This window comes from Homarus americanus, unplaced genomic scaffold, assembly GCF_018991925.1.
Source record: "Homarus americanus isolate GMGI-L3 unplaced genomic scaffold, GMGI_Hamer_2.0 scaffold42657, whole genome shotgun sequence".
Classification (NCBI taxonomy): domain Eukaryota; kingdom Metazoa; phylum Arthropoda; class Malacostraca; order Decapoda; family Nephropidae; genus Homarus; species Homarus americanus.
In genome coordinates this window covers 95,554-111,033 of record NW_024722584.1, presented here as the reverse complement: position 1 = coordinate 111,033, position 15,480 = coordinate 95,554, and the positions used below count along the sequence as shown (strand labels likewise).

The 15,480-nt window shown below is 37.7% G+C and overlaps 1 protein-coding gene across 4 annotated transcripts in view; it reads left to right on the top strand.

The window, feature by feature from the left end:
* Positions 1-3,380: 3,380 nt before the first annotated feature.
* The window catches only part of LOC121862800 (dynein axonemal assembly factor 4-like), a 32,856-nt gene continuing 20,756 nt past the window's right edge, over positions 3,381-15,480 (top strand). For all 4 annotated transcript variants that reach the window (XM_042361113.1, XM_042361114.1, XM_042361112.1 and 1 more), the window contains exons 1-6: positions 3,381-3,495; positions 6,994-7,297; positions 7,789-8,019; positions 9,233-9,386; positions 11,001-11,143; positions 14,655-14,882. In XM_042361113.1, the coding sequence (XP_042217047.1) occupies positions 7,175-7,297; positions 7,789-8,019; positions 9,233-9,386; positions 11,001-11,143; positions 14,655-14,882 (879 nt within the window). In that variant the 5' untranslated portion in view covers positions 3,381-3,495; positions 6,994-7,174. The remainder of the gene's footprint in view (positions 3,496-6,993; positions 7,298-7,788; positions 8,020-9,232; positions 9,387-11,000; positions 11,144-14,654; positions 14,883-15,480) is intronic.

Below are 15,480 nucleotides of genomic sequence, written 5' to 3'. Positions count from 1 at the left end.
CAGACAGGCAACGGGAGACTTAATTGAGATGTATAAGCATCTCAAAATGCACTACTCAGTCGAGTGCCCTTACCTGGAGCTGGCGGACGCTTGCCGCACAAGGGGTCACAGCTCAAGGTTGAAGAAGCCGCAAGTCCAGAAAACTGTGAGGGGTAACTTTTTCGGAGTGAGAGTTGTGAACTCTTGTAACAACCTGCTCCAGTGTTGGTCAAGTCTGGTCTTGAATGAGCTCACACTCGGTGCCATTGCCATGGTCACATTTGTGTAGTTTGTCCGTTCAACACTTAATTATTCATTTTATGCCACAGAGCCCACAGAAAATGTGAAACGTTTGAGTCCCCCAGTAAAGACGTCCGTTCTCTATCCTTTTCAGGATGTCGCAGTTCCTTCGATTTTCTTTTGTGTACTCGCTTAGGGACTCAGGAATTTTTCTAACTAGCTTGGCTGTTCAGGGAATTTAAAATTGTGAGTGAATTAATTTCTTATACAGTCAATTATGTACACCCACAGTAAGAGAAAATAGTCTAGATGCATTGAGTATAGGTTGAAGGCATCTTGTATCTTTTGTGTCGAGTGTGTTGTGTTAAGATAATATGTGTTGATTACTCTGTTTGCCAGCTGTAAATCTTTGGTACCGTTTGTTCTTACGCGGCGGCCGTTCATAATTGAAGTCATTCTGTTTTGATGTTTGAACATCAGAAAATCTGATGGAAACAGAGAAAGTATTGTTAGCTTTGTTCTTATCATCGAAAGTCTCAGTTCCCCCCCACCACCCCTCCGCGCACTGCCATTCTGAGTATTTGTCGTTAGTTTTGTTGTGTTTAAGTTGTGTTCAAGCTCCTTCAGCCTAGTAATGTTACGACATTCGTGTCACTCACTTTAAGTCACGAATTCCATCCGTACAGAGAGAGAGAGCTGGTCGTATCGACCACGGGACAACGTCACACTAGTATTGGGAGATGGATGAACGTCAATAAGGTCGGATATGGTCGCCAACAGTTATGGGATGAGCCGAGATCTCACCCAAAGGCCCACCGGCCTGCAGCCAGCCGCTTGGAGATTGTTGGCCTGGTCGCCACCCACTTGTTGCTCGCCCGCGATGTAAACATGACTCGCTCATGTAGTGTTGCTTTGTGAGTTCACCGCTAAGTACAGATGACTGTGGTGTGTTATTTGTCCGAGAAGTCGTGTGTATAATCTCCTCAGTGCTATATATGTTTAGGGCTTGTAACCACGGTAGCTCTACAGGAATTTAGTTGTGGGGTTACTGTAAAGTTTTATCACTGTCTACAAGGTACATTTTCAGGTAATCTGTTTGGTTGATGCTCCAGTATCCTATATAGATGTGATCACAGTGTTAGGAGGTTTTGTGAAAAGTACACCATTTTGTTTCTATACTTGAGGTGTATTGTTTGGTACTCCAGTGTACGAGGTAGCAGAGGAGTGTGGTGTCTTGTTTAAAAGACACACCAAGTGATGGTGACTGCGAGAGGTGTAGTGTACAGAACCTTGTTGAGAAGTACATGAGTGTTACTCATAGTAGTTGTGTGTACTGGAAGTAGTCAGAAGTCTAGCATTTTTGTAATAAACCATTTTTTTGTATGTTAGGGGTATTATTTGCCTTTATTTTCTTCCCCATATCTTGGTACCATTATTACAGTTCCACGTTTCTTACCCTCGAGTCATACTACCACAGGTCAGAGTTAAGACAGAGAGAGTACAGTAAAAATGTATAAGTAAGAGATTTTACCACCGTTACAATGGCGCAGCGGTAGGGATTTTTCTATCTCTTCCACCGTTACACCGTCACAACACTTTCTGGTAGATTGTTCCAAGAGTTCACAACTCTCACTCCGAAAAAATTTGCCTTCACAGTTTCCTAGACCTGCGGCTTCTTCAGCTTGAGCTGTGACCCCTTAAGGGGTGAGCGTCTGCCAGCTCCAGGTAAGGACACCCTGTAAGGGGCACGTTTTTCCTCTTTATCCTATTTCATCTATTTATTCTTTTTATTCTTCCATATATTTATTCTCTTTATTCTTATATACTTATACAGTGTATACTTATATTCTTGCTCATATCTATCTTTCATATTTATCTTTTCTGGTGTATGCATAGTTTAATAATTTCATATTCTATGTCTTTCTCTCTATAATTATATATATTATATTTCTCTGCTTATATTTTCTAAGTCAATATTCTTTTCTTTACTTCATTTCTTCTTTCATATATATTATTGTATTTTCTGAATTTCATGTCCCCACTTTCTCTCAACTATATCCTGTTCTAGTTATATTCTAAACCATGGATTAGTCTGGGAAACCATGTCATTTGAGACTGAATGTGAGAAGGACAATGAGCTGAAGTTCTCGGGCCATTGCGAGAAGAATGCAAATCAGGCAAATAAATTATTGGGTCTTATAAGAAGGTCGTAACGATCTTCAAGAGTGAAGTGCTTCCCCATCTGGAGTACTGTCACCCCGTCTGGTCCCCGAGATATGCTAGGGACTGTCAGTTGGTTGAAAATGTTCAAAGGAGCGCCTGAACTTGCCTAGCTTATACTACAGACGGGCAAGGGGAGACCTAATTGAGGTGTATAAGCATCTCAAGAGGCACTACTCAGTCGAGTGTCCATACCTGGAGCTGGCTGACGCCCGCCCCACAAGTGGTCACAGCTCAAGGTTGAAGAAACCACAAGTCCAGAAAACTGAGGCGAACTTTTTCAGAGAGTGTTGTGACGGCACCGAGTGTGAGCTCTTTCAAGACCAGACTTGACCAACACTGGAACAGGTTGAGATACATTCAGGAGCCGGTACATGCCCATTACTTGCCAATAGTGCGTAACAGAGACGTGACCGACCGCCCAAGCAGCTAAAGAGCCGATCAATAGCGAAGAGGATAAAAATGAAATAAATTAAATAATCTGGTCTTATTTCTCACAATATCATGTAAGACGCTATAGGATTAATGTGATTGCCACTTCCCAGCCGCTTGGCGTCGCCACCGTCGCGGAGGGTAAAAAATTTAACACAGAATTAGAATCCTTGGTCGTAAGACGTGCCACACACACTCAGCACGGCACTAACGAACAACTGCCCCAAGTCGACACCTTCAGTGACAAACCTACTCAAACACTATTCATATATGTTCGTTGACTTTCGGGTGAGGTCACCTTGATTTATTAACTTGTTCTTGTTTGTTTTTATCATTAGACGAACCTAAAACAAACGCTACGAGTCGAGCAATTGCACTGCAGTATGTGTGAAGAAAAATCATATTAAATAGATTTAACTAAATTGGGGTTTACAAGAATATCATAAATACACATTATTTCAACCAAATTAAGCACATAGTATTTGGTAATGTTTTTCTGCTTTACTATATATGAAGCAAGGTCTACCGTGACGTCACTGGTTACTTTGGCAACAGTAAACAACAATATGGAGAAAGGTGATTCAACCATAATGCTTCCTTCTAACCAGATGTCCACATTTTCTGGTGAGTCTTTGCTGTTTTTTGTACATTTATGTATATTAATAGAGTCCTTTTATGCTTGAGAATGTCATATTAGAGCCTCAGCGACTCGTATGTAACTATAGTGTAGTAAATTACCGTGAAAGCACTGGCTATGATCCTCGTCTTGGTGTGGGTGTCACGCACTCACCACCTTAGCTAAGAATAAAACACCTGCTGATTGACTTAAAATCCTTTATGTAGTTGCCTTTTTTACAGTTCATGATACTTAAGTCCTCCGATTGTTTGAATTAAGTGGAACAGATGGAGGAGGTGAAGTAGACCAGACCAGCTGACCTGGTGTGTTGCCAAGATGGTCAAGGTCTTTGTTGCCTCAGTCTCTGCTACTCGTTTGTCAACTCATGACTATATATAAAGGTTAAGTATTTCTAGGATGTGAATGTAGAGATAATTATTTCTTGGTATGTTCGTGTAAGTAGATTTTTGTCTAGTAAATATATCTTACTTAAGGTAAAGTTTAAGGGTTTGTGGCAAAGTTATTGGTAAAACTATAGTTTCGGTCTTTCAAACTAACCTAACCTAACTTGGTGGGGCTTCACCTCCCCCAGATCCCCCCCAAGATTCCCAGGATGACCAAAGTTAAAATAATACCAAGTTTTATATATATATATATATATATATATATATATATATATATATATATATATATATATATATATATATATATATATATATATATATATATATATATATATATATATATATTATATATATATTATATATATATATATATATATATATATATATATATATATATATCGAATCGATGGGTGAAGTAAAGTATGAAGAGATCTTGATGCTGGTGCGTAGATTGGTGGTGCGGGAACTGGACTTGAAGAATGATGGTGGAATTTGGAGGGACTTGGGATTGGTGGATAGTGCAAGAAGAAAAGCGAGGAAATTGGAAAATAGTAGTAGTCTTGGGGCTCAACCCAAGTGCTTCTGTTTTCTCATGTTTGTGTTTCAGCTAATTTTCGTCTTAGGTGTTATATTTATGTCAGGTGTTTGTATGTTTAGCAAGTGTTGCAATTTTATGCCTTTCTGGTATTACAGTTTCACTCTTAATTGGGTTATGCAATTTAGAGTTCACCAGGAGTTATATTACATCAATTGCAACAAGTTTTTCTATTACCACTTCCGCAAAATGGATAATAACCGAGATGGTAAATTCACGTAGGAAATTCACGTAAAATATCACTTCGCTATGAGGGTCGATGTAATCTCTACAAACTCTGATATTGTGACTATGAGAGACATCTAGTGGTTTTCCCAAGAGTTAAAATGTTACCATCAGAGACATCTGGTGGGCCTAAAACTACCTGTCACAGAGCTTCGTGAAACTGCAATTTTAATGGTTTGGTTAGGTTAAGTTAGGCCTTTGGTTAGGTTAGGTTGGGTGAGGTTATGTTAGATTAGCTTCCTATTAGCTTCGTTTTGGTCTTCCCCCACCAAAAAACCCTGAATTCCCACAGGTCCCCCAAGATTGTTGGAGGGGGGGTGATAACTCAAAGACTATTCATTTCTAATGGAAATGATAGTGAAATTCAAGTGAATCACACCAAATACCATGGGAAAAACCTAGATTTATGGTCAGAAACCAATTGGTAGTGAAACTGTAATTATACCACCTAACCTAGAAAAGTCTGGTAACATTTTGGAAAAGGACAATCATGGAACTCTATGCAGTATTGATTTGTACATCATTGGGTAATAGAGAAAAAGAAGGTTCCGATTCGTTTCTTTTAAGTCATAGAACTTCATATTTCTATTTATATAGAAAAGAAAAAAAAAATTGTTACATTTTTTTTTTGCAAATTTTTTTGTAAACCCTCAAAGATTCATACTCAGTAAATCCGAATTTCAGAAGACTCAGACAAAATCTGGGCATTCCGGAGGCTAAGAAGCCTTCCCAAAGCAGAGCAAAGATCATCTTAGGTGCGGGACACAGGTGTCTGAGTCGAGAAACATAAACAAAGTTGTTAATTGTTGTTTGTGTGAATATTATTTCATTCATTCTAGTAATGATACAATCTTTAATCTCATGTTATCAAAGGTAAATGTTTGGTTTATATAATTCTTTATCAATGGACCCATCACTGTTTTCAAATTAGACTACTTACATGATATGTAATTCTCCCAAACGTATTTTGATCGTACGGCTGGCAAGGTGAGTCGAGTGACCGCTAGTTGAGTATCGTTTGCTGTTGTAACTCTCTTCATTTTTTCACAATATACTGTACTGTATGTACAGTAGCTAAAAAAAGTGTCTGTGCATACTCTGTGTGAAATAATATGAGACCTTGGACGATAGGTATTGGGATATGTGTGTAGTCTTCTTATACTTTATGGTGGTAATTACTCAACCTTTTATTTTATTCATATATGTCAACTCACCTCTGTGTTGGATACTGAATGGTGGTGGGTGAAGACACGCATACCAACCCTCCCGAGTTATTATGAGTGTTCAGATAATTTCGGAAGTCATTGGACCCACCCTGTCAGATACTTTTTTTAGCGACTGTACAAACAGTACAGTATTGTGAAAAAAAGGTAAAAGAAACAATTGTCCTAAGGGCAAACATGTAAAGGGAATAGACGACAGTAGACTGCCAAAGCAGCTACTTTAAGAGCCACCTAACGAATAGTAAACATAACACCGGCGGGCAACTGAAAAAGAATAAGGATAGTCTTAAGACAAACCTGAAAAAGTGCCAAATCGACCCCCTCACCTGGGAGACGATTACTGCACATCGTAATGCTTGGAGGAGCACCACATGAGAAAGTGTCAATACTTTTGAGTTAGTCCGACTGCAAACCGAGGCAGACAAGCGTCAACTCCGGGAAGCCTGTCGCCACCCCCTCCGCACTAGATGTAGCCCTCCACATGTGCAACATCTGTGAATGACTCTGCCGGTCCCGTATCAGCCTCTTTAATCACCTCAGAACTCACCAACCTAGGTGACATCCCTAATGACTCGCATCATTGTATCATAGCTGGATGATCGTCATACTCGATTCCAAGTGACAGCAAAGTGCTAAGTACTAGTATTAATGAATGGTGAGACAACAGTGCAAGAACTTGAAACATTGTGGACCTGTAATTAAACTATAAAAGCATTTTTAGAAAGTTAGTACGGTAATGTGATCAAGGTTTTATTTCTTTATTTTAAATTAGGTAAATTAAATAAGGTCATATACAGTACTGTACTATACTGTACTGTACTGTACTGTACTGTACTGTACTATACTATACTATACTGTATTACTGTACTGTACTATACTATACTGTACTGTACTGTACTGTACTATACTATACTGTACTGTACTGTACTGTACTGTACTATACTGTACTTTACAGTATTTGTAGAGGAAGGTTAATGTTGCTATACTCCCTAACCACACCTATTACTCATTGATATATTTCTACTGTGAAGTACTAAAACTTACCTGTTTGTTCACCAGATGTTGGAGCGATCATCCTGGCATTTGGGTAAAGCTGCCGGTGATGCCCGGCAGACCTCCACCTCCTTGTCCGACAGAATAAAGCAACTGTAGCTTCCAGTCTTACCCTTTTATTGTCTTCTTCTCTTAAGTGAGAACTATTAAGAATACTGTAATTTATAATTCTTACCTGTCTGTCAAGATGCCTATTCATGTCACAGACTATACTTGGCAGCAGACCAGTGAAAAGATCTTGTTATCTCTTGATCTACATCAGACAAGTCCTAAGAATGTTGACATAGTGACTACCAACTCCTATCTCAAGGTAAGTTTTGGCCTTCTTCAATCATTTATGTAAAGTAGTGTAGTACAGACATTCCAGTCTTGTTGAATATCCATAAGCAATGCTTAAAATTTATTTTTGGAAATTTACAGTTGGGGACTTTTCCGACTGGTACACTCAGCAGTGTCAATCAACCTCTCCCTGAGGTTGAGTCCCTCGAGTCTCGACTCGTATATCCGAAACCTCTGAGTTACTCGGAGCACATGAGGTACACACAGCAGCCTGGAACCAGAGTATTTTAAAGCACCTCTTGATTTATTTAACCGAGTATACCAGTCGGAAAAGTCCCCAGCTATACTTAGTCAGATTTTGGCACAAGTAGTGGAACCAGCTGTAATTACTATGTTGATTTAAGATTTTATAAGCTTTTGCCAGCAGCTCTGTGTGTCGCTTGGTTACAGTATTTTGCTAAAAGAATGTTTTGATGTACAGGGTAATTGTTATTATTACAGTCCTGAATAATTCTTCCCCAGGTGAGTTTTTTGCCATACATATTTGAAGCATTTTTGTGCCATATGATAAATGCAGACCAGAGCACGGCCCAGATCATGAAGGGACAAATAAAGTTTGATTTGGCCAAGGAAGATCATGTGCACTGGAGTGATCTCTGTCTGAAGTTGAGTCGTGAAGAGATGCAGAACAAGAGGCAAGAAGCCATTAAAGATGTTGAAGAGCAAGAGAAGAAAAGCAAAAGCAAAAAAAAGGTAAAAGTGGTGTTGGACATAGAAACAGTAATGTGTATTTATAGTTCACTTGTACCACACTCTTTCCTTTTATACTGAGTAGATATATAGCCGACTATTCATTTATAAGATGGACGTCACATTCCTGTAAAAAAAATGTGTCCAAGGTGTCTTTTCTATGTTAGTTCAATGACAAATTTACTAATACTGTACAGTTAATATTGAAGTTACTGATAATTGAAAAATAAAACATTTAAAACACAGTGGAGGTCACAATAAAGGAACAATGAACAGAGTGACATCCCAAATGGCTAATGAGCTGATAAAATGGTAGAAATGGTAAATTAGATTGATTTTAAAAACCCAGTAAATGACGGCTGGATCACCAGACTAAAACCTGGATTTCCAGACCTAAAAAGAATAGGTAAGAGTATAAGACCAAGGGGTTTATGATGGCTTTCCTTTTTTAATCATTAAACACATTGTACAGAGTATTCCATGTCTTGATATTAAACTGAATGCAGATGTGTTCAGAAGGACTGTGGTGAGGAGGTTTTTCAGTTATCACATGAATGAAGAGTTTTAATTGATCAGGTTGGTTGTTTCATAAAGAAAACTAAACAGTTGTGTTATTTTTAAACTGTTTACAGTAAGGAAACAAGAAGATAGTATTTGGTACGTTACAATTTATGTACCATATTGAAAAGGGACTCAACATAGAGAGTAGTTAAGGCAAAGTTTAATGTGTATTTGGTATAATTTTAAATAATTTTACAGCACAAACTTCTTACTTTTGTAGTGAAGTAAAGAATGTTATGTCGGTTAAAACAGTTTGATAACTTTTCAATCCGATATTAATTTTACTCACTAACAATGATTGAAATCTTACTGACAAACGTAAGGTTCTGTATTGTGATTGTACAAGTTGAAAATATTGCTTGTGTATTTTTACCCTATTATTGATGAACTGTATATTACTCAGTGTGGGAATAAAGAACCTAGAAACTGGAAGATAAGAGTGACTAAGGGAGCACTATGGTCTTCGAGGTAGTCTCCACAGGAAATTTCACTACTAAGCATTATTATTTGTAGAAGAACAGCAGAGAACCTTAAATTTTTTTTATATCTCACTGTACATGTGAATATAGAAATTTTAGAGCAAGTTATTATATTTATATCATAAAGGCTTACTGTACCATGATAATTGTATAATCTATTCTTTCTTTTGTAATAGAGGAGTGTAATCGCCGTGAAAGATTTGCTGTCGCTAGAACAGATTTCAGAAGATGACAAAGTGCGAGAGGAACGTAAAAAGTTGATAGAAAGAGAAAAAACGGACTTCCTTAAACAAACAATTGAAGATGACCCTCAGAACAACCAAACACAAGGTAAAAATTTATTTTTGTTATGAACTTTCAGGTGGTATGTGGTGTTGGGACATCAAATAAGAACACATCTGGTACATCTGGTTATTCAGCTAAAAAAAAAAGTTGAGAGTGAATGAGGGAGAGTTTGTGTTGTTGTTGGCTATGGTTATTCTGCATTGTAGTGAAAAATAGCATTTAATATAGTGTAGGTTTAGATGCCAGGGACCACCAGGGACCATTAGGAATACATTCTGACTCACCTTAAATTTTATTTTGTTGTACAGTACAATGAAATTTGCTTATTATTGTAGTGTACAGTATGTCTGTCAGTGCTTATTCAGGACAAATATTATGTGCAGCTGTAATCAAAATTCTGTACAGTCATCCCCGATTTTCAGAAATATGTTTTATGGAAACAAATCAACAAAGTCGATGATTAATAGTGTGTGCAGGTTTAAGTCTAGCCGGTCACTGACCGATAACCAAAAATAAACTTGCATGAGCTGGCGCTGGTATACCAATTTTTCAGATTCTAAACCAGTACAGTATTATAATGTACATGTACTAACATTTTCCCACTTCAGCTCTATTTAGTAACTAAAAGTTACTAAAAATAATTATACCAATAAATAAATTAAAACAAAATATACTGTATTTCCATTTGGCTGCTGGACAATGAAATTTGTCAATACTGTACAATAAACCTTCGAAGATTCATACTTAGCAAATCCTGATTTCAGAATACAAAATCTGGGGGTTCCGGAGGCTAAGAAGCCTTCCCAAAACAAAGCAAAGATCATCTTAGGTGCGGGACACAGGTGTCTCAGGCGGGAAACATAAACAAAGTTGTCAATTGTTGTTTGTGGGAATATTATTTCATTCATTCTAGTAATGATACAATCTTTAAACTTCATGTTATCAAAGGTAAATTATATTAACATATTATTTGTTTATCTCTTTGCCTGTCACCATATAGACAACAGTACAAGATATGTATTTGTACTCAGGCATTTTTGTATAGTAAAAGATAATTACTATTGACCTCAGAATATTTCCTAATATCAAGTGCACATGGCCTCAAAATGGTCTCAAAATGACCATGATATTGGTTAAGATTTAAAAATAATTTCTTGTGGCTTACATCCCCCCACCTCTCAAGGCTGGGTTGGCTTGCTGTGCTCGCCATGTTCCCTCAACCACAACTTCTTAGGCTTCAATATTCTTGGATTCACCTCTGTTATGTAGGAACCAATCTCCAGTTACATAATGGGAGTCTATGGGAAAATTGGGTTCGATACTGCATATCGAATTTTGACATACGTCAAGACTTTATGGAACCTAAAACTTCTGAATATCAGGGAACGATTGTACAGTACAGTAATGTTTAAAAGTTAAATAACAAAAAACTTAATGACATAGAACCAGGTTAGTGTATAGTTTATAATTCTTGTGTAAGATTAACTTGTGCAGTCCTATTGCAGTGCCTCAACATTCATTCATTTATCCCACTATAGCTTTCTGGATACATACACCAGTAGTACTGTAGCATTAAACATACCTGAGTTTACACCTTAATTGAAAATATGTCAGCAGGTATAAGTGCACAGTGCTCTGTTGACTGTCACCTCTTTTTAGATGCTACAAGTAAACCTGATATCCGTCGTCGGATTAGCAGCATGTGCTCTGAAGATGGCACCGCTGTGGCACAGGAGATGGATTATGATGGTGATGGTGAAGACAGTATCTATTATTCATCTACAGAGAACCTTCATCTTAAGGTAAGTTTAATGTAGAAATGTGTCTGTTCTCAGTTCACAATTTATAAGAGTTTAATACAGTATAAATGGGTAGACTTTAAAAGGAGAGACATTAACCTTGGGTAGCATGAAACTTGTGGGAATCACTTGTGTTAAAAACCAGTCCAACACGCCATTTAAATATATGGTACTGTACTGTTGATCTGTAGCCCTTAGGATCATAGAGAAGTATAACCATTATCATAACTACTGTACCTGTACCTGTTAATCATTAGAGATCTGGACCCTCCTTGTGGCACCATCACTGGGCAATTTGGGAATAAAAGAACAATTAATACATTTATTTGCCTAACCCCTGCGGGGGGCACCTAACCCCTGGTAGTGTGACACGGCTCATGGCTTCAGACAGCTCATGGTGGGACAAGAAATGGCAGGTGGAGATTTATTGATAGAATTTCTTTGGCGTTCCTCACTTGTGCGATTTTTCTGAAAGAAACACGTTTCAAAGAGGCTTCAAGGGTTGAGGAATGTATATATGAGGTAGAAATTGCCTAAAAGTAAGTGCTTCTATGTGATTTGAAGATGTGCTAAACCGAATAATAACCATATATATTTACACTCTTGATAACTCGGCATTCGATATCTCGGAATTTCATATAATTTGGCTCGTGTATGATCTCTGACTTTATTGTTTAGCCACGTGGGTAACACTCGCCACGCTGCACTCCACTCTTGGTCAGTCTGGTGTTTGTTATTGTTGTGGTCGGGTGTGTGCCGCTCACTCCACCCAGCACATGGATGTGGGAAGGGAGGGTGCTGTAACACCCCAATATTTTGGGTATAAACTACTATACACTGCACCACAGAGTATCTAGGGCACCAGAATTAATATTCATCACTCCATGGTAAAATTTGGTTCCTGTGATACTAACCCAGTAACACCCAACAACCTCCCCCATTCATGTCAGGTCAGCCACTGTATGCAGAACGTCTCCACAATGTTGTAGATTTTATTTAATTTACTGTGTTATTCATTTTATCCGAATTCCAACTCTAAATCTTCCAGGTATCCCAACTTTGTCCCCTTTGGTAAAAATTTAATTTAGCCCAATAATTAAAAAGCAACTGAAGTCATTTATTCGCTGTCTGACACCTGTAGCGCTAGAACAGCTTTTAAACAAAAATTGCTGCGATAAAACAATAAAATCAATACATAGCATATCATAAAATACAAATTATCATGTTAGTGATGCCACAGTTCAACCAGGCAGTCAACCAGTGACCAAATGTTACAGTAGTACCTTATAAGTGCTGCACTGTTTACTGTTTATATAGCGTTTCAAGGCCACCTACCATTCCCCTGAGTCACCTATCGCCCCCCAAGGCCACCCATCACTCCCCTACGGCCACCTACCTCCATTCCCCGCGTCACCTACCATTCCCCTGAGTCACCCATCATTCCCCAAGGCCACCCATTCCCCTCGTCACCTACCATTCCCCAAGGCCACCTACATCATTCCCCAGGCCACCTATCATTTCCCTGCGTCACCTACCATTCCCCTGCATCACCTATCATTCCCCCGTCACCTATCATTCCCCTCGTCACCTATCATTCCCCTGAGTCACCTATCATTCCCCTGCGTCACCTACCATTCCCCAAGGCCACCTACCATTCCCCTCGTCACCTACCATTCCCCCAAGGTCACCTATCATCCCCAACGCCACCTACCATTCCCCTCGTCACCTACCATGCCTCTCGCCTTCTACAATGCTTCATTCTTCACCTGCAGTGCTGGTAAGTGTTATTTTTGAAATTTAGTAATTACATGTACTGTATACATATATAGGCTGATCATATTTTATTGTTGTATTTTTATACGTTGCCTTGATAAGTCGGAATTGGGGATAATTCGGCAAGGCCAGAGCCCCATACGTGCAGAGTCATCAAAGTTTTACTGTAGTTAGTCCAGTTCTCAGGGTTTTTACTGTATGTTTTTACTCAATTAAATGCACACACAATCCTCACCATACATACAGTAAAAAACCCGAGTACTGGACTAATTAAACCGCACCATTGTTGCAACTCAGATGGAATCCATTATTCAGACTTACTGTACATATCAGCAGGGAGGCACAACTGTTCAAAACAACATCCAATATATTACATTAACGTAGATTGGCTTATTTAGGCTCCTAATAAATTTGTTCAAGTAAAATTATTATAGTACTTTCAGTAAATTTATATTTTTTTTATTTAAAGTTTTAATTAGTTGTAGGTAAGGTTCTAGATTCTAGAACCTTACCTACATTGTAGTAAGTAATATTATAGTGTAAAGTAGTATGCATCAGCATATACCCTGGTTTATTCATTAATCGTTTGTCTAAGTTTACAAGTATCCAAACTGAGTCATCATATACCACTCAAAGGTAATAAATAACATTTTTAGAAAAGTATCTTCATATCAAATACTATACAGTGTGTTATAGTGACCCTGTTGTAAGCTGGTGTGCTGAAAGCTCTCACACAAGTGTATCTGGAGTAAATAGCCTTCTGATACAGCTTATCCTTTTATTTTCAAGTCATATTACAAATTACATACAGTATTGTATTTTTTCTCTATTACTGAAGATGTTATATTAATCATGATGAACCATAAACCATAAGAGGCCAATCATATGAGATATAATACTGAATCAATCAATAAATAAACCTGATGATTGCTGCAACACCTCATCAGCCCCAGTCTGTTTACATACCCAAGTGTCTTAGTTCTCAGTAGGCCTATAGCAAATCTGATTACACCACTGTACAGTATTCAGTAAATGTTGTTCGTTTCATCAGATTTTTTTTATTTAATCTTCCCTATTTTTTTATTTTTTATTTTTTTTTATTTTTTCTGGCGACCAGAGCATCTCAGAGTCCGAAAAAAGTTAATTCTGATATATTGAAGTCCGATTTATTGAGGTTTTACTGTAGTTACTTTGTAATTGTTTAAGAGTATTTAATGTTCACACACAAACACTATTTGGCTTTTCTATTTATTTACCCAAATATAACACACACTATAATTATCAATAACAAACTAACAACATAAGAGCAACTGTCTATTTGTGAGACAATATAGGAGGTAATTTACAGCGCTCCTGTAACACATCTGTTGTGTGTGAGATACAGGGGTTAAATCTATTGAGGGTGGGGCACTTGGTGCTGACCTGTGTAAATCAGAGGTGTGGAGGACATGAAAATGTCATCCAACACCTGAGAAGTAAGTTGCTGATTATCCTAGTTAATTTTGGAAGTGTAATTTATACTTTTGCTAAATGTAAATAGCCCACATTTATATAAGTTCTACTGTCAATATATTGACAGGGAGGCTATTATATTGCTTGGCCACCTACCTCTTGATTCCACAAGGTACACTACATGTACCAACTATGCATAATATTGTTTTGTTTTACCATATTAAATTTTGGTTGAGTGAGCCACTTATCCATACTGACTGCACTGTAGTATATACAAATAATCTTTCAGAATGGTAATGTGAAGATTGATAAAGTGGATAATGGAAATCGTAAGCAACGGAAATCTAGCTCAATTCGCAAAGCAGCCCTCAAGGATAAAGAAGAGAAAAGGAAAGAAGAGAAGAAGAAGGTCACTACAGTACCACCAGTATGGGAGAATTGTATCATTAAAGTAAAACACACGACCAGGGTCTTCCCAACACCAAGTAGAGAGTCGACTCAAGCAGAAGAACAGCAGGTGAGAACGAGGCTGTTACAAAAGCAGTTGAGATTTTGTATACAACTTAAAGATAACAGTAAGACAAATATACATAAGAGTCAATGTTTTATTGAAGGATGAACTGATGAATAATGTGCAGGAATTACTGTATTTACAAACAAAACATTTAAATTTAATAGGGTTTCATATTAGTCATTGTATTTGCAGTGAGTTGACTCCAAATATCACACATGTATAGTAACTCCAGCTGTGCAGTATCGAATGGCTCATTAATATACTGCTTCAGTATTTTTAATCGAAAACCCAGTTGGGCTTTGTATTTATGGGTTATATTTGGATGACCTATTCCAGGTAGCAATAGTCTTCTTATCTTTCAGTACCATTTCTTGGACTAAAATCAAAGGCTCAGAAATAGATATAAGGATCTAGAATTAACTATGCTGCTTGCCTCAGTCTGACATTAAACCAGATACTGTAAGGGATACAAGGTTAAACCTGACTAAATCCTTTTGAGAACTTGCAATTAGTTTAACAATTTTAGTTTCTTATGTGAGGTAGTACTGTATTAATGTATACAGCAGTTACTGTTGGGTGTAGTAGATACAGCACTATGATA